The sequence below is a fragment of the Hypomesus nipponensis genome, chromosome 21, assembly GCF_054491055.1.
Source record: "Hypomesus nipponensis isolate SF chromosome 21, ASM5449105v1, whole genome shotgun sequence".
Lineage (NCBI taxonomy): Eukaryota > Metazoa > Chordata > Actinopteri > Osmeriformes > Osmeridae > Hypomesus > Hypomesus nipponensis.
In genome coordinates, this window is record NC_140381.1 from 1,895,390 (window position 1) to 1,921,911 (window position 26,522).

Below are 26,522 nucleotides of genomic sequence, written 5' to 3' on the forward strand. Positions count from 1 at the left end.
GTATTCTAGTTTGAACCGATCTTGAATATTTATACTGGCATAACATAAAAACAGTATTAGTTGCTGCTTGAGTTTTTTCTGTCGATTGTTAATAACCTTTACAAACAAACTGTGGTTGAGGCCTGTGATTGACGTTTGCAGCGAATAAATCTGATGAAGGATGAAATAGTCTGAATGAATATGAATGACTCAATAGTTTTCACTTCTTTATTTGAGTAAAATTTTATCAAGCCTTGATTAGTACACAAACAATCCCTGTTTTTGGTCCAGATAAGTGATTAAGTTAAAGGACAAGTAGTATGTTTATTTAGTAGGCTAGAGTTATTTCCCAGGATTCCCACTATGAAATTAAGAATTATAGAATGCAAACCTTCATAAACAGTAACCCGCAATGTAAAACTGATAGTTATTTATATGCAAGTGTTCTGTCATCATTTCCAGGGTTAAAACATTTAAAAAGACAGGAGACAGGAGAGAGTCTGAGCTGGTTGCCATAGGGATGGTCATGAAGCCGTTCTGAGGGAGGTGTGACTTCATCAGCTGACTTTAGGCCACTGGAGGTCAAAGACAAACACAGTGTTACCTGGGAGACTGTTACTATGACAACATCATGAGTCATCATGGCTGTGGTTCATACTCACAGGTGATTGGTCCAATGGTGACGGGCTTGAGGGGTACGAGTTCGTTGACAGAGCGTACAGACCTTCCTGAACACATCTGTGGAGAGACATCAGAGAGTCAGAGGCCAGAGAGTCAGAGAAACCAGAGAGTCAGAGAGACCAGGATGGAGGGTGGGAGGACTCACAGGAGAGCAGGAGGAGTTCCTCTGGTCACACAGGTTGAGGCTGCAGTGCAGGTAGACGTCCCTGTAGTCCCCCTGGAACAGGAACAGCAGCGCAGAGAAGCGAGCCTGGAGGGACAAGCCACTCTCCTCTACCGCCACCTGGTGACCGTTGGTAGGACACCTGGAGGAACATGGGGGTTAGACAAACATACACACACACACATACTTCTCTTCCCCTCTCCAGGCTCACATACTTGTGCTGGATGAGGAAGTATTTCAGGAGGTCATCAGGATCAGGGGAGTGGGTGGCGTAGCAGTCCTCCAGAACGACCACAAAGGCCTCAGCGTCCGTCTCTTCAACAGACACGCCCACATGCAGGATGGAGCCCAGGGCCAGAGTGACCGGGCCTGCAGAGTAAGGAGCTGTGAAGTTGGCATCACGGAACAGAGACATGGAGGCCCTGGCCTTGGCACCCTCTTCTGTCAGCGCACCTTCAAGACTGACAAGATATGGAACAAGTAAACAACAAAGTCAGACCAAACAAGTTTAAATTGGGAACTAAGTGTGTCAATGTTTGAGTTTGTGAGGGTCCACCTACTCCAGGTATGGTTTGATGACCATATCCATGTTTACCACTGTTTCCAAAGGATAGGAGCAGGAGAAAGGGACCTTAAGGGGTTGTTCAAAGGTCTGAATGATTGTGTAGACAAAAAAACTGTTGGAGTAGATGGCGTAGCTGCCGTTGGTCTGGAGAGAGAAGGAGGAAGACAACGGGTGTTTAGAGACAGGCAGGAATACAGAAAAACTGACAAAGATCGACAGACTGGTAGAGTAACTGTGTCCTCACCGTCAGAGTGGTTCCACAGCTGCCCTCCCAGCGCTCCATCTGGAACCACACCGTCCCGTTAATCTCCTGGGAAGAGCAGCGAGGGTCTGCCAGGTGAACAGAGGAGTTGTCCAGAAGTTTGGCTGCAAGCTGAGACTTGAGGAGACCCACCTCCAGGTAGCTCCTCCCACACACCAACTGTGGGGTAACTAAGGGAACGAGAAAAAATGATGGACATAGTGAGAAAGACAGAGTGTTGTAGAAGGGGCAACAACAATAAAAATTAACATGCAAAATATCAATACTTTCTGTGGCGTTCGTGGGAGCAGTTATGGTGGGAGTAGCTGTGGTTGTCGTGGGAGCAGCTGTAGTGGTCGTGGGAGCAGCTGTGGTTGTCGTGGGAGAAGCTGTGGTTGTGGTGGGAGTAGCTGTGGTTGTGGTGGGAGCAGCTGTAGTGGTCGTGGGAGCAGCTGTAGTGGTAGTGGGAGCAGCTGTGGTTGTGGTGGGAGCAGCTGTGGTGGTAGTGGGATCAGCTGTGGTTGTCGTGGGAGCAGCTGTGGTTGTGGTGGGACCAGCTGTAGTGGTCGTGGGAGCAGCTGTAGTTGTTGTGGGAGCAGCTGTAGTGGTAGTGGGAGCAGCTGTGGTTGTCGTGGGAGCAGCTGTGGTTGTGGTGGGAGCAGCTGTGGTTGTGGTGGGAGCAGCTGTGGTGGTCGTGGGAGCAGTTGTACTGGTCGTGGGAGCAGCTGTGGTTGTCGTGTGAGCATCTGTGGTTGTGGTGGGAGCAGCTGTTGTGGTCGTGGGAGCAGCTGTAGTGGTCGTGGGAGCAGCTGTGGTTGTCGTGGGAGCAGCTGTGGTGGTCGTGGGAGCAGCTGTGGTGGTCGTGGGAGCAGCTGTGGTTGTGGTGGGAGCAGCTGTAGTGGTCGTGGGAGCAGCTGTTGTGGTCGTGGGAACAGCTGTGGTTGTGGTGGGAGCAGCTGTGGTGGTCGTTTGAGCATCTGTGGTTGTCGTGGGAGCAGCTGTGGTTGTCGTGGGAGCAGCTGTAGTGGTCGTGGGAGCAGCTGTGGTTGTAGTGGGAGCAGCTGTGGTTGTGGTGGGAGCAGCTGTGGTTGTCGTGGGAGCAGCTGTGGTGGTCGTGGGGGCAGCTGTTGTGGTTGTGGGAGCAGCTGTGATTGTCGTGGGAGCAGCTGTGCTTGTGGTGGGACCAGCTGTAGTGGTCGTGGGAGCAGCTGTGGTTGTTGTGGGAGCAGCTGCGGTTGTCGTGGGAGCAGCTGTGGTGGTCGTGGGAGCAGCTGTAGTTGTTGTGGGAGCAGCTGTAGTCGTAGTGGGAGCAGCTGTGGTTGTCGTGGGAGCAGCTGTGCTTGTGGTGGGAGCAGCTGTTGTGGTCATGGGAGCAGCTGTTGTGGTCGTGGGAGCAGCTGTGGTGGTCGTGAGGGCAGCTGTTGTGGTTGTGGGAGCAGCTGTGGTTGTCATGGGAGCAGCTGTGGTTGTAGTGGGAGCAGCTGTGGTTGTGGTGGGAGCAGCTGTGGTGGTCGTGGGAGCAGCTGTTGTGGTCGTGGGAGCAGCTGTGGTTGTCATGGGAGCAGCTGTGGTTGTAGTGGGAGCAGCTGTGGTTGTTGTGGGAGCAGCTGTTGTGGTCGTGGGAGCAGCTGTGGTGGTCGTGGGAGCAGCTGTGATTGTCGTGGGAGCAGCTGTGGTTGTGGTGGGAGCAGCTGTAGTGGTCGTGGGAGCAGCTGTGGTTGTTGTGGGAGCAGCTGTGGTGGTCGTGGGAGCAGCTGTAGTTGTTGTGGGAGCAGCTGTAGTGGTAGTGGGAGCAGCTGTGGTTGTGGTGGGAGCAGCTGTGGTGGTCGTGGGAGCAGCTGTAGTTGTTGTGGGAGCAGCTGTAGTGGTAGTGGGAGCAGCTGTGGTTGTGGTGGGAGCAGCTGTGGTTGTGGTGGGAGCAGCTGTAGTGGTCGTGGGAGCAGCTGTGGTTGTGGTGGGAGCAGCTGTGGTTGTGGTGGGAGCAGCTGTTGTGGTCGTGGAAGCAGCTGTTGTGGTCGTGGGAGCAGCTGTTGTGGTCGTGGGAGCAGCTGTGGTGGTCGTGGGAGCAGCTGTGGTGGTCGTGGGGGCAGCTGTGGTTGTAGTGGGAGCAGCTTTGGTTGTTGTGGGAGCAGCTGTGGTGGTCGTGGGAGCAGCTGTGGTTGTGGTGGGAGCAGCTGTGGTTGTGGTGGGACCAGCTGTAGTGGTCGTGGGAGCAGCTGTGGTGGTTGTGGGAGCAGTTGTAGTGGTCGTGGGGGCAACTGTGGTGGTCACGTCATCAGCAGCTGTTGTTGTGATGTGATTAAGAGCTTGAATGGACAGGAGTAACAGCAGACCTCTTGACATCATCATCGTGCGACCCATCATGCAATCCACAGTAAACCTTAAAAGTTTTGAGAAAGTTATTACATTCACATATTAGCTAAATAAGTTAGGCCATCTGGAATAAAGTTCAAGTTAAACATTTCTGTCACATTCAAGACCAATTTACAACACTGATGTCTGATTTCCCGATTTCTGAACAGGTCCTAGCATAGCAACAAAATGTAGCCTACTTTGACATTATTAGCTTAACCTTAGATCAATAAATGACATCGCTAAACCAAAAAACGACTCATACCATTTTTACATTTTACTAAAGCAACAATACAATGTTTATGTTTGCTTTTTTAAGTTATTGTGAGTATTTCAGTTCAAAATAAATTGGTTATAATTTCTTAAAATATTTAAGATGAACATAATTATTGCTGCTGGCATCGCGGCTGGGCCTCACCACGGCTGGGCCTCACCACGGCTGGGCCTCACCACGGCTGGGACCCAGAAAGCTTGCTCTGACACAAACATGTGGTTCTTGTTAGCTAGATGGTCTACAACATCTCTCCCTGTATCAGTTCTTCTGTTTCGTGTTGCAGTGCTTGGTTCTCCCACAAGATTTCACCCATATTCTATGTTCCCCTTTGCGTCACAGGTGTGTGTCCTTACTAATCAGTCGGATTGCCCACCTTTACAACCCAGTCTGGTCGGCAAGGCCGAATCTATCATATGGACAATCTGTACACGTGCCCAGGGGCCCTTTGGGCATAGAGGGGCCCTACGAATTTGTATGATTACCATTAACGTAATAAATAAAAATGTTTTGTTAAGCTGTACTTTCATGTGCTCTTGAACCCCCTCTGGTGGCCATGGGGGCACTAAGCAGCCGCTTAGTTCACTTATGCCTCGTCTTGTTTGGTCCGTCTCTGAAAGATTGTCTTGGACAACCAAATTTAGGCCAAACTGTACAGTGTGCAGTCGGCTTAATTCCAGTCAGATAAAGTCTCCAAGATAAATGCGGGTGCAGCATATTCTTAAGCAGCCCGAGAGGTAGAACATAAATCATATCAATCCACCACGGCCAAACGCAAAGTTCACGACCCTATAACTATACACTCTGGTCTTGGTCATGACTTGGTCTCGCTTTAGATGGTCTTGATTACAACAGTCATTACAGTAGGCTATCTGCACCAAGGCCGTAGCCATGGAGTCAACATTGGGGGGGACGAAATCTGCTGGGGAGTCTGAAGGTCCCCCCCTGAAAACCTTTTACGTTTAGTTATGAATATGATGACATTTTTTATGGACATTTCAGACAGCTTTTGGGGTTGCCTGCCGTGGCGTAGCACATTTATATTGCATTTATATTTTTATATCAATATATTGGGGGGGACATTTTGACTCCAATATATATTATGATTCCGGCCCTGATCTGCACCATCCTTGGTCATCCTATTCCTTATCAAAGACAGTATACAGGCACCTCTTTAAGGAAAACAAACATGTTTGCTGTAATTAGTAGGGTACCAGACACTGTCCACCTGCTAATAAATGACTCTAAAGATAATATACTGTAGCAACAATGTTGCCAATACATAACAAGCAACCTTTTCAAGGAAAACAATAAACAAGTTGGCTGTAATTTCAGACTTACACAGTCCATCTGCTATTAGCTGCATAAACTGCTTTTTGCCAGAAAGTTAATTTGCCAGCCTTAACCCTTGTGTAACTTTTGTGTCATTGTGAACCACGGTTAAAAGAAAATGCCTCACTTTATTTTTGTGTTAGGTAAAGTTCAGTTACAACATGAAGATGGGTCACAGTGACCCGAAGGTTCACAATGACCCGAAGGTTCACAATGACCCGAAGGCAGCACAAGGGTTAAATAATTGTGTTCCTGCCTGCCTCAGCAGTAGCGCTGTCAGCGGAAATTGCTGGCCCCCCACTGGCCCCCCCCATCGCGAGTTGCATATTGTCCGTCATCCATATTTTTAAATTTATTTTTATACTACAAACATAACTACAAAAGGTAGGCTATATATGTAGCTTAATTTGTTGTTTACAGCCTATTAGAGGTATAGGGGTCTACTATGGGTAGGCTACTATTTGCCTATATAATTTAGCCTGGCCATATATTCCTAAAAACACAGGATATAGGCTATCGGGAAATCATGCCTATCCGATGTAACCAAATAGCCTAATGTGTTGATTTCTAGGCATACAGTCGGAGCTGTAGGTCATACATTTATTATTTAAGCAATAAGCCCCAAGAGGCCGTGGTTGACGCTGATTTTAGAACAGGTAAGGTGAGTTGTTAGGCACGACGCGAAGCGGAGTGGGGAAACCCCCTTACCTGTTCTACAATCAGCGTTAACCACGGACTCGCGGGGCTTATTGCTAAAACTGTTACTACAAATATTTGATATGGTTTCATCAATAAAAACAGTTAGAAACAAAATAGTTTCATAATAAACCGTCATTTTTCCGCTACTACAAAGTATAGTTTTCATAAGTAATCATATACTTATTGTACATTACAATTAAATTTAGGGTGTTAACTATACAAAACATAACAATTCTCAATTTTGACAGAAAACAGAATTTCGATCTTTTTTGGCTTAGTCAACAATGAGCAACAATGAACAATCTCCCCCCCCCCCCCCCCCCCCCCCCCAATGAAAAATGTCTGGGGGCGCACTGTTAGTTAGTCTACATGTTCTCTTGACTTTATATACATTCATGATGCCAGACATCTGGGGTAGTTTTAAAAAAAAGAACATTTGTACAAAATATATAGGGGATGATTTGCAGATGCATGCCCAGGTAGATGTTAGTACTTACGTTCACTAGAAAGTAGAACTGATCTCACTGCTCTCTCCTCCTCAGTCAAAGTGAAGACACTGATGATGCTTCAAATGGGCCTTTTAATTCTGTTCTGCACCTGCCTGCGGTCAGCACAGGTAGGCGTGTTCTCTGTCAGGTGGGAAGTGATATACACCTGTTGTTCTCAGGGTTATTCAGATAGAGAACGTGGACCTGAATTCCAGGGGCAGAGAGAGTATGGCGCGGTGAGAGAGAGAGAGAGAGGAGTGTCCAGAAGCGGAAAGAGAAAGCACACAGTCCCAATGCCCTGGATGCTCCAGTAGAACAATACATTTATTTCTGTGCAGCAAATACTACTACTGTAATACCTACTTCCTTGTTCATTTAATACAAAACCATTATTTTGGGGCTCGAACCTGAACCTGTTTGTGTCTCCTTGTCACCGGCTGAGAACCAAGCCCCTGATCACGCTACAGGTTATCTTTCACAACATATCTTGGAATTTGAAGACAAGTTACATAGTGTAGTGAGGCTTCGGAATGTTCTTAAATGTCAAACTATTTGCATATTCACATACTTTGATATTTTGTAGAGTCACCCACACAGTAGGAATGTCAGTTGTGTATTCCCTTCTGCACAAGAACTCGCTCGGCTAGAGTTTGTGGAATGGACACCACAGCACATATTGCTGCTCCGGTTCTTTACCTGTTGCACACTGACATACCTGCTTCATACCTGACAGGACAAATGTCACCCTGTCAAGTTGTGTGGTTAGCTGTGTGAGTGATTAGGCCTTTGGGTGGCAGTTGACCCATTACTGATGTTATGTTTGAGATATAATGAGGTTGTGACATAATGATGTCCTGTTCTTACCAGCCACACTATGTATTTATTGCTTTGGATGAAATTGACTGTTACGGTAAGTTAGTAAATTAATGGTTGTAGACAGTGGCCTCTGTACGAGGTAATACAGGGGTCCACTGCAGGATCCCTCCTGAAGATGGAACCACAGCCTCTGTCCATGGTACTGCAGGCGTCCACTGCAGGATCCCTCCTGAAGATGGAACCACAGCCTCTGTCTGAGGTGCTGGCAGACATAAGTTCAGTATTTATCAATGAAGACGGAAAAACTATAGGAAACTGTTTGGAATAAAACAAACGTAGAAAAAAAGTGAAAGAAGGATTGAACAATTTAATGCATTAGGTGGCTTCACCACCCTATTGAAGTAGTCACACAGCACGTCACATGACTGCCTGACATGCTACCCAATATCCTCTGATTGAGCAATGCATCCCTGGCCTGACTGACTCTGAGAAGCCCCGGGGAATCTTTTAATGGGGCTCAAGTTTACTTGGGATGACACCAAGTTCAAAACACTGCAATGTTGTGTTCAACATGATTTAATATTCGATTGGACCTTTTGTTTTCATGCAGTTTCTTTGTACAATGCACCAACTGGAGTGGCACTCCTAATGTTGTTTTATGCAGAGCTGTACCATTAGAAATGTTTTAAATTCAGTTTGAGTTTCAAGTTAATTAGCGTGTGTGACAAGTAAAAGTACATTGGAATAATTTTATCAATAAATTGAAATCAGGAAAATCACCAACAAATGAGAATATCCACAGCGAAGAAATATATCATAATATGTAAATGTATGTAGAGCACAGGTAGGTCCTCGGGGAAGGACAGAACGATGCCAGTAAATCAGATAAACCATCAGAACACCTCACAATTCCAGGATATGAAAGAGATACCTGCTGGATAGGCAGCTACTGTAGAATGACATTTGCATATTTCTGTCTTGTGAAGGCACTCGGTCAGGGTTGCAAGCGTGTACCCAAAAGATTTATTTCCTCCTTTAGACTTGGGAAAGGCACTTCACCCTACTTGCCTCGGGGAAATGTCCCTGTACTTACTGTAAGTGGCTCTGGATAAGAGCGTCTGCCTAATAACATCAACAACAAAAAATGCAGCAGAAACGGAAGGCGCGAACTGACCATAATGCTCCAACTCGGCACGGACAGCAGACCACACCGGAGGAATGAGGCAATTATCTATTACTGACTAATAATTAGAAAAGTGCAGGGTTAACGGGAGTTGCAACGTTACTTTTCCTGTTGAATTGAGGTTAATAACGTTTACTTGTGAATGCTTTGGGAAAGCAGCAACAAAGATGACTGTGGTAAAGTTAGTTTGAAGTTCGATATTAAACAGATATTCGGACGCCCACTATTGTTATTTTAACCGGTGTGTAGCACTGCTACGACTTTGCCAATGCTATTGGCTGCCTAAACAACGCGTAAGTTTAGGGACCATCAATAAATTAGCCTACACATTTCAAAAGTCAATAGCTTTTCATCAACATGAACTAGGAGTGTCAAAATTATGTTGAAGAAGTATGCATTAATGCTGCACAGCCTTTATTTTGTTCATTTTCATCTCAGGTTATAATTTTGTTTTTTATTTAAAATAACCCAGATAGCAAACTTCATTGAAACTACGTTGAATCAACATTCTGCTGTCAACGCTAATTTCATTGAACCAACGTCAGACTCTGATGTTGATTCGTCATCATTTTGCACCCTTATTTAATATTGAAACAACGTTGAAATCACAACGCAAAATCAACGCGATATGAATTGTATTTCCACCAATATTACTATTGAAACAACTTTGTAATCACAACGTAACTATAGATCAACATGACAGTACCAGTACAGAGTTGGTAAATTGGCAATACACATTCAAGAATACAATATTGATGGAAACTTGACTATGACTGAATGTAATACAAACAATGTGAATAAACGATAAACATCTGCAAATATTACTTCTGAAACTGGTTGTTTCGAGAAGAAGCAACCAGAAGAAGAGAAAAACGATTCTAATTTTCTATTATAGCGTGTTTGTACACGCCCGGCCGTTAGATGGCGCTGAAGCGCTCCGGTGAATCACGGGAGACCATAGCTTCCTCCGAGCCTGCTACGCAGTATTAAACTGGCGTGGGTCTGAGCAAGACGATAACTCTTGTGTGTCTCCGTGTTTTCACAGGTATAATAAACCATATTCCAAATTAGTTTATGGCTATTCAAATATGAATATGATATCAATGTGATCTTCAATAGTGTGTTGGTAGCGTTGTGAGTTGTGTAGATATAAGTAATAGATTGTCTAACATTGTTGAGGATCGCCATTGACTGGCTAATAGTATGCTAGCTAACCCGTTCCAATACTGATGATAAACTACGTTTAACCTTAAGTACAGTACTGAAATGTTGGTAACATGCTGTATTGAAAATATGTTTAACGGATCAAAAGTATTGAGTTATAATTAGCAGATGCTGTTCTGCACTGTTATGTTCTGCGTTTTTATGTATTTTGCTGCTGCAAGTTAATTTGCGCATGCGTGAGACTACGCATGTGAAATGAGCCTGTACAGCGCATAAAGGTTGTGTGGGTGAACAGACACTAGTGGTTGTTAAGTCCTTGTTTCATTTGTGGAAATGCATTGATGTTATATTCTTTTGGATGTTTATATGTTTTACTTTTGGATGATATGCGGGTATAGGTATCTACATGTAGATATAGAGATACAAAGTATCATATATGTGACGTGTCAGTACTACACTATGCTATTATATATTCAAGTATATTTGATTGTTTGCATTTTCTCAAGATAATATGTATAATATGATATATTGGTTCTATATTGCATTGCAAGATTATTATGTACGCAGTATTAAACTGGCGTGGGTCTGAGCAAGACGATAACTCTTGTGTGTCTCCGTGTTTTCACAGTTTAATCCAAGATACACAGTACTGTTCAGCCTGTGTGTCACTTGCTGCCGGTCCAGATATCCCCTAGGTCTGGAGCCGGTAACATAACCTCACAGGTTGTCCTCATAACATTCTTTAACATTCCATATTACTGCGCATCGAATATTTCAAATTCTAAAACTGGTTGTTCCCATCCTTGTTTGTGATTGGCTATATCGCGTTCCATGCTATTGTAAAATCCAGCATAACCTCACAGGTTGTCCTCATAACATTCTTTAACATTCCATATTACGGCGCATCGAATATTTCAAATTGAAAAAGACGGCAAAGATGTCCATCTGGCTGTTGCGTGGCAACGATTTATGTAGGAACTATACTTTGTAGTAGCGGAAGAATGACGGTTTATTATTAAACTATTTTGTTTCTAATTGTTTTTATTGATGAAACCATATCAAATGTTTGTAGTAACAGTTTTAGAAAAGCAATAAGCCCCGCGAGTCCGTGGTTTACGCTGATTGGCAACCAAATGTGAAGCGGCTGAGATTCGAATCAGCACCTCCAAATCTGAGGCCATGATTATCGACCGGAAAAGGGTGGAGTGCCATCTCCGGGTCGGGGAGGAGATCTTGACCCAAGCGGAGGAGTTCAAGTATCTCGGGGTCTTGTTCACGAGTGAGGGAAGAATGGAGCGCAAGACTGGCAGGCAGATCAGTGCGACGTCCGCAGTGCGGGCTCTGCATTGGTCCGTTGTGGTGAAGAAGGAGCTGAGTCGAAAGGCAAAGCTCTCTATTTACCAGTCGATCTACGTTCCTACCCTAATTTATGGTCACCAACTATGGGTAGTGACCAAAAAAGCGAGATTGCGAATACAAGCGGCCAAAATGAGCTTTCTCTGCAGGGTGTCCGGGCCCTCCCTTAGAGATGAAGTGAGAAGCTCGGTCATCCGGGAGTGGCTCAGAGTAGAACCGCTGCTCCTCTGCGTCGAGAAGAGCCAGCTGAGGTGGCTCGGGCATCTGATTAGGATGCCTCCTGGACGCCTCCCTGGTGAGGTGTTCTGGGCACGTCCCACTGGGAAGAGGCCCCAGGGAAGACCCAGGACACGCTGGAGGGACTATGTCTCTCGGCTGGCCTGGGAGCGCCTCGGGGTCCCCCAGGAAGAGCTGGTGGAAGTGGCCGGGGAGAGGGAAGTCTGGGCCTCCCTGCTTAGGTTGCTGCCCCCGCGACCCGACCCCCGGATAAGCGGCAGATGACGACAACGATGGCGACACACACATACACACACACAGATCCTCACATCTGAGATCTGCATCATCATGATGGCTGTTAGAGATGAAAAGACACTGTGCTTAGAGCTGAGACTTAGTGCCGCTTGATAGGCCTTATGACTTGGCCAAAACTGGCACTGTTTGCTACGGTGCATTGGTTAAAGACTGCCTTCTAGTGTAAACATTGAAATTTACAGTTTTGAACTAGGAGGAGAAACATATTTGTGTTATAACCCATCTTTAATATTTATATTGGAATAACAAAGAGTATTAGTTGCTGCTTGTGTATTATTTCCATATCTGTTGATTGTTAATAATGTTTACTAACAAACTGTGTTTGAGGGCTGTGATCAAGGTTTGCAAAGCTTAAATCTGATGGGTGAATGATTCATTCAAAATATGATAAGCAATATGTACTTTAATAGTCAGATTTAATTAAGCCTTGATTATACACAACAATCCATGCTTTTAGGTACAAACACGTGATTAAGTTAAAGGACAAGTAGTATGTTTATTAAGTAGGCTATACTCATTTCCCAGTGTTCCCATTATTACCTAGTATGAAATGAATAATTATAGAATGCAAACCTTCAGAAACAGTAACCCACATGTAAAGCTGATAGTTTTCAGGGTGTTCTGTCATCATTTCCAGAGTTAAAACATTTGAAAAGACATGAGAGAGTCTGAGCTGGTTGCCATAGGGATGGTCATGAAGCCGTTCTGAGGGAGGTGTGACTTCATCAGCTCACTCCAGACTCTGGGCCCCTGGAGGTCAAAGGTCGGGGACAAACACAGTGTTACCTGGAAGACCGTTACTATGACAACATCATGAGTCATCATGGCTGTGGTTCATACTCACAGGTGATTGGTCCGATGGTGACGGGCTTGAGGGGTACGAGTTCGTCAACAGAGCGGACAGACCTTCCTGAACACATCTGTGGAGAGACACCAGAGAGTCAGAGAGACCAGAGAGTCAGAGAGACCAGAAAGTCAGAGAGACCAGAGAGTCAGAGAAAGCAGAGAGTCCAGAGAGACCAGAGAGAGCAGAGTCAGAAACCAGAGAGGCCAGGGAGACCAAAGATTCAGAGATACCAGAGAGTCAGAGAGACCAGGAAGGAGGGCGGAAGGACTCACAGGAGAGCAGGAGGAGTTCCTCTGGTCACACAGGTTGAGGCTGCAGTGCAGGTAGACGTCCCTGTAGTCCCCCTAGAACAGGAACAGCAGCGCAGAGAAGCGAGCCTGGAGGGACAAGCCACTCTCCTCCACGGTCACCTGGCGACGGTTGACGGGACACCTGGAGGTGTCATGTGTTTTAGACACAAACACACACTCACTAATACAAACATATTTTAATATCCAGCCTCACATACTTGTGCTGGATGAGGAAGTATTTCAGGAGGTCATCAGGATCAGGGGAGTGGGTGGCGTAGCAGTCTTCCGGAACGACCACAAAAGCCTCAGCATCCGTCTCTTCAACAGACACGCCCACATGCAGGATGGAGCCCAGGGGCAGAGTGACCGGGCCTGCAGTGTAAGGAGCTGTGAAGTTGGCATCACGGAACAGAGACATGGAGGCCTTGGCCTGGGCACCCTCATCTTTCACCGCACCTTCAAGTCTGACAAAATATGGAACAAGTAAACAACAAAGTCGGAAGAAACAAGTTTATATTGGAAACTAAGTGTGTCAATGTTTGAGTTTGTGAGGGTCCACCTACTCCAGGTATGGTTTGATGGCCACATCCAGGCTTGCCACTGTCTCCAGAGGATAGGAGCAGGAGAAAGGGATGATCAGGGGTCGAACCAAGGTTTCACTGACGGTGTAGATAAACAGACTGTTGGAGTAGATGGCGTAGCTGCCGTTGGTCTGGAGAGAGAAGGAGGAAGACAACGGGTGTTTAGAGACAGGCAGGAATACTGAAAAACTCACAAAGATGGACAGACTGGTAGAGTAACTGTCTTCACCGTCAGAGTGGTTCCACAGCTGCCCTCCCAGCGCTCCATCTGGAACCACACAGTCCCGTTAATCTCATGGTGGGCGGAGCAGCGGGCGTTGGCCAGGTGAGCAGAGGAGTTGTCCAGATGTTTGGCCGCTAGCTGAGACTTGAGGAGACCCACATCAAGGAAGCTCCTCCCACACTCCAGCTCTGGAGTGACTTCAGGATAGAGAGGAAATGATCAACAGAATGAGAGAGTGTATTGAAAGAAAATTTAAAAAATGAGTTAATGAAGAGAAAACCAAGTAGAGGGGGCAACAATAAAATTATTAACATGAAAAATACCAGTACCAGCTGTGGTTGTTGTGGGAGCAGCTGTGGTTGTCGTGGGAGCAGCTGTGGTTGTCGTGGGAGCAGCTGTGGTTGTGAAAGAAGATGAAGAATGAAAATAATTTAAGTAGGTTACAGACAGCAGCTATGAAGTAGGTTACAGACAGCAGCTATGTAGTAGGTTATAGACAGCAGGTATGAAGTAGGTTACAGACAGCAGCCCAGAGAGATAACAGGACAGGTAGGTAACTAGGTAAATTGGAATGATTGTGTATCATTGTATTTTATTTTACTACAATCATACATGTGATATAAATTGTCTAGGAATTACATTTCCTTATCAGACTCGTCAGCAGATATACATTGTCAGAAACAACATGTTCACTTCCTACCTGAAGCATGATGAAGAGCTTGTATGACCAGAAGCAACAACAGACCCTCTGACATCATCATCATGAGAGGCTTCATTCTCCTCAGACAAAAAAAACCTTAAAAACATTTCGATTCACATATGAACGACACAAGCTCAGGTTAGTTAGTTTTCTTGCTATCAAGGTGCACTATTGTCATCTCACTCACTCATCCTACAGTGTTTGCACTACTTGAGTCCAGCATCAGCTAAGTTTTGCAAGCAGGTCTCTGGTCCAGCCTTAAATAATTGTGTTCCTGCCTGCCTTAGTGAAAGCATGATTAAGCTTATTTCTCTTGACTTAATATCAATATGTTATTATAATTATATATATATAAATATATATGACTGCATAGGGGAGTATTTGCAATTTTTTTGTAAATGTTAGAATACAGGTAATACAGAAACAGCACAAAATATATAGAAAATGTGTATATAACATTAGGATGTTATTGTTTGTCATGTTTATTACATGTATTGGTGTTGCCAATAAAGTCAAGCAAATGCAAATATATATAATTACAAAGAAGTACCCAGGTGATGTTAGTACTTACATGCAGATATTACTGTAGTACTTACATTGACTACAAGGTAGAACTGATCACTCTGCTCTCTCCTCCTCAGTCAAAGTGAAGACACTGATGATGCTTCAAATGGGCCTTTTTATTCTGTTCTGCACCTGCCTGCGGTCAGTACACATAGACGTGTTCTCTGTCAGGTGGGAGGGATGTACATACACCTGTTGCTCTCAGGGTTATTCTGAAGAGAATGTGGACCTGAATTCCAGGGGCAGAGAGAGTATGGCGCGGTGAGAGAGAGAGAGAGAGGAGTGTCCAGAAGCGGAAAGAGAAAGCACACAGTCCCAATGCCCTGGATGCTCCAGTAGAACAATACATTTATTTCTGTGCAGCAAATACTACTACTGTAATACCTACTTCCTTGTTCATTTAATACAAAACCATTATTTTGGGGCTCGAACCTGAACCTGTTTGTGTCTCCTTGTCACCGGCTGAGAACCAAGCCTCTGATCACGCTACAGGTTATCTTTCACAACATATTTTGGAATTTAAAGATAGGGCACATAGTGCATAGTATGACTGGTATTCCCTTGAGGCATGGAACATTCAGAATGTTTCTTTAATCTCAAACAATTTGCATATTCACATACTTTTGTAGAGTCACCCACACAGTAGGAATGTCAGTTGTGTATTCCCTTCTGCACAAGAATTTGCTCGGCTAGAGTTTGTGGAATGGACACCACAGCACATATTGCTGCTCCGGTTCTTTACCTGTTGCACACTGACATACCTGCTTCATACCTGACAGGACAAATGTCCCCATCAGGTTGAGTGATTAGCTGTGTGAGTGATTAGGCCTTTGGGTGGCAGCTGATCTATTACTGATGTTATGTTTGAGATATAATGAGGTTGTGACATAATGATGTCCTGTACTTACCAGACACACTAAGTATTTATCGCTTTAGATGAAAGTGACTGTTACGGTAAGGTATTGTATATCGGTCTTTAGTGGAGGGCTTTTGACGAATAGTGTAGCATTGCTGTTTAATGTTAGACCCTGGAATTTCATACTTCTGTTTCATTTGTAATCTTTATTGCTTTTCATAGAAGATACACGGGTTAAAGACGTCAACAGTCTTTTAGCTTTGTTAGCCATCGATTGTTCTTTGCGTGCATGTTTGTAGGCCTACCTACAATTAAAAACCTTTTATCATGCATTAATTTCTGATCCCCAAACCATCTACTACTGCCCCTGCGACAAGGGATATTAAGATCATACTCCAGGCAGAGCGTGCTGGTCCTAGTGGAAGCACTTCCCTGTCTCTCGGTACCAACGTTACCGCTGCTGTGGGTGAAGGCGAGCATGGTTTGAATGACAGCAATCCAATGCAGCCTGTTCTGCAAACGTAACCCATGCGCATTTTCAGCCAAGGTCCTAGGCATCGCTCTCAAACTTGGTTAGAATACTCAGCCAAGCTACATGCATGTTTCTGCTTCCCCTGTCGATAATTTGGAGTCAGAAATTATAAAGACATCACCTTCACTAGACAAGGTTTTTCCACTGCAGGATCCCTCCTGAAGATGGAACCACAGCCTCTGTCCATGGTACTGCAGGCGTCCACTGCAGAATCCCTCCTGAAGATGGAACCACAGCCTCTGTCCATGGTACTGCAGGGGTCCACTGCAGGATCCCTCCTGAAGATGGAACCACAGCCTCTGCCCATGGTACTGCAGGCGTCCACTGCAGGATCCCTCCTGAAGATGGAACCACAGCCTCTGTCCATGGTACTGCAGGCGTCCACTGCAGGATCCCTCCTGAAGATGGAACCACAGCCTCTGTCCATGGAACTGCAGGCGTCCACTGCAGGATCCCTCCTGAAGATGGAACCACAGCCTCTGTCCATGGTACTGCAGGCGTCCACTGCAGGATCCCTCCTGAAGATGGAACCACAGCCTCTTTCTGAGGTGCTGGCAGACACAAGTTCAGTATTTATCAATGAAGACGGAAAAACTATAGGAAACTGTTTGGAATAAAACAAACGTAGAAAAAAAGTGAAAGAAGGATTGAACAATTTAATGCATTAGTGCATCAATTGAATCATTGACAGGGACGCAACCCTACTCAAGTAGTCACACAGCACGTCACATGACTGACTGACATGCTGAAATGCATCCCTGGCCTGACTTCAACATGATTTAATATTCGATTGGACCTTTTGTTTTCATGCAGTTTCTTTGTACAATGCACCAACTGGAGTGGCACTCCTAATGTTGTTTTATGCAGAGCTGTACCATTAGAAATGTTTTAAATTCAGTTTGACTTTCAAGTTAATTAGCGTGTGTGACAAGTAAAAGTACATTGAAATAATTTTATCAATAAATTGAAAACAAGAAAATCACCAACAAATGAGAATATCCACAGCGAAGAAATATATCATAATATGTAAATGTATGTAGAGCACAGGTAGGTCCTCGGGGAAGGACAGAACGATGCCAGTAAATCAGATAAATCATCAGAACACCTCACAATTCCAGGATATGAAAGAGATACCTCCTGGATACGCAGCTACTGTAGAATGACATTTGCATATTTCTGTCTTGTTGAGGCACTCAGTAGTTATTTGAGTTGTGGTATGTTCTTTTGGCACAGAAACCTGCTTAGCTAGAACCCTCCCATCATTTGAAGGCATGACACTAAAGAACGACCCTAACACACTGAGAAAATTTGCATGAATACTTCAAATCCCCAAATTAATGTATTAAGATTGTTACACAGTTGTTGATTTGAGATGCCTCTCTGGGTTTTGATAGACTTTATACAGCAGGACATTAGAAGACTTTATACAGCAGGACATTAGAAGACTTTATACAGCAGGACATTAGAAGACTTTATACAGCAGGACATTAGAAGACTTTATACAGCAGGACATTAGAAGACTTTATACAGCAGGACATTAGAAGACTTTATACAGCAGGACATTAGAAGACTTTATACAGCAGGACATTAGAAGACTTTATACAGCAGGACATTAGAAGACTTTATACAGCAGGGCATTAGAAGACTTTATACAGCAGGACATTAGAAGACTTTATACAGCAGGGCATTAGAAGACTTTATACAGCAGGACATTAGAAGACTTTATACAGCAGGGCATTAGAAGACTTTATACAGCAGGACATTAGAAGACTTTATACAGCAGGGCATTAGAAGACTTTATACAGCAGGGCATTAGAAGACTTTATACAGCAGGGCATTAGAAGACTTTATACAGCAGGGCATTAGAAGACTTTATACAGCAGGACATTAGAAGACTTTATACAGCAGGACATTAGAAGACTTTATACAGCAGGACATTAGAAGACTTTATACAGCAGGACATTAGAAGACTTTATACAGCAGGACATTAGAAGACTTTATACAGCAGGACATTAGAAGACTTTATACAGCAGGACATTAGAAGACTTTATACAGCAGGACATTAGAATACTTTATACAGCAGGACATTAGAAGACTTTATACAGCAGGACATTAGAATACTTTATACAGCAGGACATTAGAAGACTTTATACAGCAGGACATTAGAAGACTTTATACAGCAGGACATTAGAAGACTTTATACAGCAGGACATTAGAAGACTTTATACTGCAGGACATTAGAAGACTTTATACAGCAGGACATTAGAAGACTTTATACAGCAGGACATTAGAAGACTTTATACAGCAGGACATTAGAAGACTTTATACAGCAGGACATTAGAAGACTTTATACAGCAGGACATTAGAAGACTTTATACAGCAGGACATTAGAAGACTTTATACAGCAGGACATTAGAAGACTTTATACAGCAGGACATTAGAAGACTTTATACAGCAGGACATTAGAAGACTTTATACAGCAGGACATTAGAAGACTTTATACAGCAGGACATTAGAAGACTTTATACAGCAGGACATTAGAAGTGGGAGCAGCTGTGTCATGGAGTCTTCTATGGGAAGAAGTTACATCAGCAGTCACAGGGATAGATCACACACAGACACACATCACACACATTCACGCTAACATCACATGTCTTTTCACATCATAGGTCAGGGGTCGGCAACCCGCAGCAGCGGAGCCACATGCAGCTCTTTCACCCCTCTGCAGTGGCTCTCTACTTCCACTTTGAAATAAATGAAACTTTGAAACTATCACTCACATATCTTTTTTTCCCCGTCAATCTCCGATACAATGTGATATGTTCAGTATTGTTTGTTTCTGAAGCTGGGTGCCTGTGTTTTTACTGTCAGTCAAGTAGCGGCAGATGTCACAGAGTGGCATGCACATCATAATGCAACTGAAGCCGAACCCCGGACATTTAAGGAAATATAGAAATCTTGGCCAGACATTTTTTATGGTCCCAAAATGAGGACATACATACATACAAAATCGCCATTGATTTTCATCAACTTCATGTTTGGCAACATTGAACTAGCAGTCCTTTGACTTTTTTTGCCCAAGCTCAAATATAATATGTGAGACATTTTAGCCTGACGATGTCATGCTTCTAGTCAGAATATGAGTCTGAAAACTCTCTGTTGGGCTGTGACTATGTGTTTCAACCGAAATCTTAAAACAAATGCCTCTTCGCTCAATTGGATAGACCTACAACCAATCAGAGCAACGTAATATGTTCATTGTTGAAAACGAATTCAACCCAAGGGCTCTTTCGTGACGTTGTTGATTACGTTACTGTTGATCATCTGTCCATCATCGTATAAAGCCTGCCTTGGCAATTTCATTGGTCCACCCAGATCCTGGTTTTATGTAGTTATTCCCAATACGAGACCCTCCAGACCCAACTTCCCGACCAATTTTTTTTGTGGGCGGGGAGAAATTGGGCTGGCAGCCGTGGCGTGGGATTAAGACATTGACCAGAATGAGGCCCCTATATCACCCCAACGCACATCATGACACACACACAAACGCAGGCCAGGTGCACTGACACATCAGTGCTTTAAAGTCCACAGAACCACTCTATAAATATGATCAGTTTAAACATGTGACTCACCATCATCACATCAGTGATATTAAAAGGTTCGTTTTCTGCTCTTTCTCAATTCAAACTCATCAATGAGCTCTTCAAAGTAGAGAAGAAGTTGAAAGAAAAGAAAGAAGTTGGCGCAGTATGGCATGCTCTATTGACTAGGGATGCACCGAATCCAGGATTGGGTCAAATATTGGGCTTTTGGACGGGATTCGGTTTCGGCCGAACCTTAAATTTGTTCCCATCGAACCCAAACCCTACGCTTGCACTACGCCGATTACGCTGATTGAAATAATGACGCTGCCGTTGAATACGGGAATGTGTTTACGTAGCTTGGTGGTCCGTTCAAGGTAGTAGGCTGAGAGAAAGTGAAAATGGAACTCATATATGAGTTTCTGCTTATAAGCAGAAAAAGTGTTGTGTCACAGCTCAGCCCTTGCAGTCTTAAAGAAATCGCCACTGCACTGCACAGTGGCAATTTCTTTAAGTGCAGTGCAGTGGCGATTTCTTTAAGACTGCAAGAACTGAGCTTCCCCTAAAATATCAAAAAACTGATTTACATTTGGTGCTTAACTCAAACCTAATAGCCTACCCAGTCATGGTTTTGATGTGAGGTGAAATCGGAACTTGACATTAATGCGTGCGCGCTTGGCGCGCTAGCGGAATTATTTACATTAATTTAAGTGCAAAATAGTTTTTTTAGCTTTATGTAGCCTCGGCTAATATGAACATTACGTTGGAGTCATATTCTTGTTCCCACCCTTGCAGGAACCTAGATTTATGAAGTGACAGATCTTTCTTTTTTTACCTGGCTTTTTCAGTTCCTCCTGGCATCTTTTTCCCTTCCATTTTATTCTTCTCTGGACGCTCAGCGTCTCTGGGAGTGAATGGAGCAGTGGGCTGGGCTGGACGCTGGGCTTCTGCTTGATGATTGGAGGGTGTGTCGAAAGACTGCATATCCTTTTGATTGACAACCATTTTGTTCTATAAAAAGTCGCCGAAGCTATTCGAGTTTAGATTTTGGCCACACTGCTTTCCTTGACTGGACATTTTCGCACATTATTTTTGTTTTCACTCAGATTTTTTCTAATGTTATGCGCGGTGCCGTTGACTCACTCGACATCGGGCAACCTGAGCCCCCCCTGGTGGCGAGGCCCGGGGCTGCAGCCCCTAAAGCCCATTGCCTTAATCCGGCCCTGCCCGGAGAGGGGAAAAGGGCTGGCAAGAGGAGGGAACGGAATATGGAGAAGAGCAGACCGGACGCGACCGGTCGACCAGGTGCAGTCAAGGAAAGATTTTGGGATTATGTGCTGCCTACAACCGGAGAGAGCCGGGACAAAGGATGTTTGGGATTACGTGCTGTCTACAATCGGAGAGAGCCGGGACAAAGGACGTTTGGGATTACGTGCTGTCTACAATCGGAGAGAGCTGGGACGAAGGATGTTTGGGATTACGTGCCGTCTACATGGGAGAGAGCCAGGACGAAAGACGTTTGGGATTACGTGCTGTCTACAATCGGAGAGAGCCGGGACAAAGGACGTTTGGGATTACGTGCTGTCTACATGAGAGAGAGCCGGGACGAAGGACGTTCGCTAACTGTTCTGTGCACTACCAGGAGGACCTATGGACACAGGAGCACAAATCATGGATGGACATTTCGGACGTTCGACGAGTGGGTGAGCGCTGATAGCGGCTCTTGCAGGGCGGATCTTCCGGGGTGGCATGGGGTGCCAACTGCCACCCTAAAAATAGCCTTGCCACCCCAGCTGCCACCCCAGTTGGCAGCTTTGAAAACAAAGAAAAGTTGTGGCTCATCTGACATTTGGAAGAGCGAATTTCTAATATCCCACTGCAAGTGAATGCAGCACTAGAGACTCCACCCACCCTCCCCACACCACCGAGTCCGACATTTGCAAAAGCCAATTTTTAATATCCGAATTCAAGTAAATGGGGGAGTCAGGTGGCTGAGCAGGAATCGGGCTAGTAATCTGAAGGTCGCCAGTTCGATTCCCGGCTAAGACAAATGACGTTGTGTCCTTGGGCAAGGCACTTCACTCTACTTGCCTCTGGGAAATGTCCCTGTACTTACTGTAAGTTGCTCTGGATAAGAGCGTCTGCCAAATAACAAAAACAACAAAAAAATGCAGCAGAAACGACTCCCTCCCCCCACCGCCACCGAAGTTGCTTTCATTTGAACACAAGGAAGGCGCGAACTGACCATAATGCTCCAACTCCGCACGGACAGCAGACCACACCGGAGGAATGAGGTGTTAAGCAATTATCTATTACTGACTTATAATTAGAAAAGTGTAGGGCTAACGGGAGTTGCAACGTTACTTTTAGTTTTTTCATTTCTCACACACTTTTGCCACGGGGTGCCACCCCTCAATCTCCTGCCTCCCTCTTGTCCCCCCATGAATATTTCTCTGGATCCGCCCCTTGGCCCTTGGTGACATTGAGACTTTGATTTTGGTCGGGCCACTGCCGACCAAACGGACCACCTATTACCTGTTTGTCAACTAGGCTGCTTCAACTCTGTTCATTGCCAGCACTGTGGGCGAGCCACTCACACTCTGGGTCTGCCCTGCAACTTCCCTGCTTGGGCCTTTTCGGTTGGGGAGTGTGCACAGTATAATGGACCGTGACAGTTGGGCAGTGCATCTTTAATTAATTTTAATGAAGCTTTTTTTGTATTATGAACCTCTTTGTGTGCGTGTTTTGGGGATCAACATTGGTGCCGCTACAGATATTCATACAGAGCTAATTAGTAGTGGCGACACACACACACACACACAGATCCTCACATCTCAGATCTGCATCATCATGATGGCTGTTAGAGATGAAAAGACACTGTGCTTAGAGCTGAGACTTAGTGCCGCTAGATAGGCCCTATGACTTGGCCAAAACTGGCACTGTTTGCTACGGTGCATTGGTTAAAGACTGCCATCTAGTGTAAACATTGAAATTTACAGTTTTGAACTAGGAGGAGAAACATATTCGTGTTATAACCAATCTTGAATATTTATGGCGTAACATAAAGAGAATTAGTTGATTGTTAATAATAATAACATTTACTAACAAACTGGTTGAGGGCTGTGATCGAGGTTTGCCACGCATAAATCTGATGATGGGTGGATTAAAAATCTGATTAGCAATTTGTACTTCTTTATTAGAGTCAGATTTCATCAAGCCTTGATTATTATACAACAATCCATGCTTTTAGGTACAAACAAGTAATTAAGTTAAAGGACAAGTAGTATGTTTATTTCGTAGGCTATACTTATTTCCCAGTGTTCCCATTATTCCTTAGTATAAAATAAATAACTACAGAATGCAAACCTTCAGAAACAGTAACCCACAATGTAAAGCTCATAGTTATTTATATGCAGGGTGTTCTGTCATCATTTCCAGGGTTAAAACATTTAAAAAGACAGGAGACAGGAGAAAGCCTGGGCTGGTTGCCATAGGGATGGTCATGAAGCCGTTCTGAGGGAGGTGTGACTTCATCATCTGACTCTAGGCCACTGGAGGTCAAAGACAAACACAAGTGTTACCAGGAGACCGTTACTATGACAACATCATGACTCATCATGGCTGTGGTTTATACTCACAGGTGATTGGTCCGATGGTGACAGGCTTGAGGGGTACGAGTTCGTCGACAGAGCGGACAGACCTTCCTGAACACATCTGTGGAGAGACACCAGAGAGTCAGAGAAACCAGAGAGACCAGAGAAAGCAGAGAGTCAGAGAGACCAGAGAGTCAGAGAGACCAGGGATGAGGGTGGGAGGACTCACAGGAGAGCAGGAGGAGTTCCTCTGGTCACACAGGTTGAGGCTGCAGTGCAGGTAGACGTCCCTGTAGTCCCCCTGGAACAGGAACAGCAGCGCAGAGAAGCGAGCCTGGAGGGACAAGCCACTCTCCTCTACCGCCACCTGGTGACCGTTGGTAGGACACCTGGAGGAACATGGGGGTTAGACAAACATACACACACACACATACTTCTCTTCCCCTCTCCAGGCTCACATACTTGTGCTGGATGAGGAAGTATTTCAGGAGGTCATCAGGATCAGGGGAGTGGGTGGCGTAGCAGTCCTCCAGAACGACCACAAAGGCCTCAGCGTCCGTCTCTTCAACAGACACGCCCACATGCAGGATGGAGCCCAGGGGCAGAGTGACCGGGCCTGCAGAGTAAGGAGCTGTGAAGTTGGCATCACGGAACAGAGACATGGAGGCCCTGGCCTTGGCACCCTCTTCTGTCAGCGCACCTTCAAGACTGACAAGATATGGAACAAGTAAACAACAAAGTCAGACCAAACAAGTTTAAATTGGGAACTAAGTGTGTCAATGTTTGAGTTTGTGAGGGTCCACCTACTCCAAGTATGGTTTGATGACCATATCCATGTTTACCACTGTTTCCAAAGGATAGGAGCAGGAGAAAGGGACCTTAAGGGGTTGTTCAAAGGTCTGAATGATTGTGTAGACAAAAAAACTGTTGGAGTAGATGGCGTAGCTGCCGTTGGTCTGGAGAGAGAAGGAGGAAGACAACGGGTGTTTAGAGACAGGCAGGAATACAGAAAAACTGACAAAGATCGACAGACTGGTAGAGTAACTGTGTCCTCACCGTCAGAGTGGTTCCACAGCTGCCCTCCCAGCGCTCCATCTGGAACCACACCGTCCCGTTAATCTCCTGGGAAGAGCAGCGAGGGTCTGCCAGGTGAACAGAGGAGTTGTCCAGAAGTTTGGCTGCAAGCTGAGACTTGAGGAGACCCACCTCCAGGTAGCTCCTCCCACACACCAACTGTGGGGTAACTAAGGGAACGAGAAAAAATGATGGACATAGTGAGAAAGACAGAGTGTTGTAGAAGGGGCAACAACAATAAAAATTAACATGCAAAATATCAATACTTTCTGTGGCGTTCGTGGGAGCAGTTATGGTGGGAGTAGCTGTGGTTGTCGTGGGAGCAGCTGTAGTGGTCGTGGGAGCAGCTGTGGTTGTCGTGGGAGAAGCTGTGGTTGTGGTGGGAGTAGCTGTGGTTGTGGTGGGAGCAGCTGTAGTGGTCGTGGGAGCAGCTGTAGTGGTAGTGGGAGCAGCTGTGGTTGTGGTGGGAGCAGCTGTGGTGGTAGTGGGATCAGCTGTGGTTGTCGTGGGAGCAGCTGTGGTTGTGGTGGGACCAGCTGTAGTGGTCGTGGGAGCAGCTGTAGTTGTTGTGGGAGCAGCTGTAGTGGTAGTGGGAGCAGCTGTGGTTGTCGTGGGAGCAGCTGTGGTTGTGGTGGGAGCAGCTGTGGTTGTGGTGGGAGCAGCTGTGGTGGTCATGGGAGCAGTTGTACTGGTCGTGGGAGCAGCTGTGGTTGTCGTGTGAGCATCTGTGGTTGTGGTGGGAGCAGCTGTTGTGGTCGTGGGAGCAGCTGTAGTGGTCGTGGGAGCAGCTGTGGTTGTCGTGGGAGCAGCTGTGGTGGTCGTGGGAGCAGCTGTGGTGGTCGTGGGAGCAGCTGTGGTTGTGGTGGGAGCAGCTGTAGTGGTCGTGGGAGCAGCTGTTGTGGTCGTGGGAACAGCTGTGGTTGTGGTGGGAGCAGCTGTGGTGGTCGTTTGAGCATCTGTGGTTGTCGTGGGAGCAGCTGTGGTTGTCGTGGGAGCAGCTGTAGTGGTCGTGGGAGCAGCTGTGGTTGTAGTGGGAGCAGCTGTGGTTGTGGTGGGAGCAGCTGTGGTGGTAGTGGGATCAGCTGTGGTTGTCGTGGGAGCAGCTGTGGTGGTCGTGGGGGCAGCTGTTGTGGTTGTGGGAGCAGCTGTGATTGTCGTGGGAGCAGCTGTGCTTGTGGTGGGACCAGCTGTAGTGGTCGTGGGAGCAGCTGTGGTTGTTGTGGGAGCAGCTGCGGTTGTCGTGGGAGCAGCTGTAGTGGTAGTGGGAGCAGCTGTGGTTGTCGTGGGAGCAGCTGTTGTGGTCGTGGGAGGAACAGTGGTTGTTGTGGGAGCAGCTTTGGTTGTGGTGTGAGTAGTTGTGGTTGTCGTGGGAGCAGCTGTTGTGGTCGTGGGAGCAGCTGTGGTTGTCGTGGGAGCAGCTGTGGTTGTCGTGGGAGCAGCTGTGGTGGTCGTGGGATCAGCTGTGGTGGTCGTGTGAGCATCTGTGGTTGTCGTGGAAGCAGCTGTGGTTGTCGTGGGAGCAGCTGTTGTGGTCGTGGGAGGAGCTGTGGTTGTTGTGGGAGCAGCTGTGGTGGTCGTGGGAGCATCTGTGGTTGTGGTGGGAGCAGCTTTAGTTGTCGTGGGAACAGCTGTGGTAGTCGTGGGAGCATCTGTGGTTGTGCTGGGAGCAGCTGTGGTTGTCGTGAGAGCAGCTGTGGTGGTTGTGGGAGCAGCAGTGGTTGTCGTGGGAGCAGCTGTGGTTGTCGTGGGAGCAGCTGTGGTTGTCGTGGGAGCAGCTGTTGTGGTCGTGGGAGGAGCTGTGGTTGTTGTGGGAGCAGCTTTGGTTGTGTTGTGATTAGTTGTGGTTGTCGTGGGAGCAGC

At 45.9% G+C, this 26,522-nt stretch overlaps 3 protein-coding genes and 1 long non-coding RNA gene across 6 annotated transcripts; 1 reads left to right on the forward strand and 3 right to left on the reverse strand.

Moving 5' to 3' along the window:
- Nucleotides 1-362: 362 nt before the first annotated feature.
- Nucleotides 363-12,741, reverse strand: LOC146237352 (uromodulin-like). Its single transcript, XM_084685908.1, has 7 exons — nt 12,666-12,741; nt 1,633-1,820; nt 1,384-1,532; nt 1,039-1,284; nt 806-965; nt 642-717; nt 363-554 (listed from the first exon to the last, which is right to left on the reverse strand). The coding sequence occupies exons 1-7, from the start codon at nt 12,739-12,741 to the stop codon at nt 547-549; spliced, it is 903 nt and encodes a 300-aa protein (XP_084542034.1). The 3' UTR covers nt 363-546.
- On the reverse strand, nt 12,237-15,488 carry LOC146237353 (uromodulin-like). 3 transcript variants are annotated; one of them, XM_084685608.1, is made up of 9 exons: nt 15,059-15,488; nt 14,463-14,558; nt 14,092-14,157; nt 13,769-13,959; nt 13,522-13,670; nt 13,177-13,422; nt 12,941-13,100; nt 12,666-12,741; nt 12,237-12,571 (listed from the first exon to the last, which is right to left on the reverse strand). In XM_084685608.1, the coding sequence occupies exons 2-7, from the start codon at nt 14,536-14,538 to the stop codon at nt 13,013-13,015; spliced, it is 816 nt and encodes a 271-aa protein (XP_084541734.1). In that variant the 5' UTR covers nt 14,539-14,558; nt 15,059-15,488; the 3' UTR covers nt 12,237-12,571; nt 12,666-12,741; nt 12,941-13,012. The 3 variants fall into 3 exon arrangements, with proteins under 3 accessions (XP_084541734.1, XP_084541736.1, XP_084541735.1); XM_084685610.1 differs by having other exon boundaries at nt 14,092-14,136; nt 15,059-15,486; XM_084685609.1 differs by lacking the exon at nt 15,059-15,488 and having other exon boundaries at nt 14,463-14,594.
- LOC146237354 (uncharacterized) lies at nt 14,170-15,399 on the forward strand. The gene is made up of 4 exons (XR_014740603.1): nt 14,170-14,311; nt 14,415-14,600; nt 15,104-15,167; nt 15,267-15,399. It is a non-coding gene; the product is annotated as an uncharacterized LOC146237354 (long non-coding RNA).
- Nucleotides 15,489-23,427: 7,939 nt separating the features above from the next.
- LOC146237355 (pancreatic secretory granule membrane major glycoprotein GP2-like) lies at nt 23,428-24,262 on the reverse strand. The gene is made up of 4 exons (XM_084685628.1): nt 24,051-24,262; nt 23,818-23,977; nt 23,634-23,709; nt 23,428-23,546 (listed from the first exon to the last, which is right to left on the reverse strand). The coding sequence occupies exons 1-4, from the start codon at nt 24,248-24,250 to the stop codon at nt 23,539-23,541; spliced, it is 444 nt and encodes a 147-aa protein (XP_084541754.1). The 5' UTR covers nt 24,251-24,262; the 3' UTR covers nt 23,428-23,538.
- Between the last annotated feature and the right edge of the window lie 2,260 nt (nt 24,263-26,522).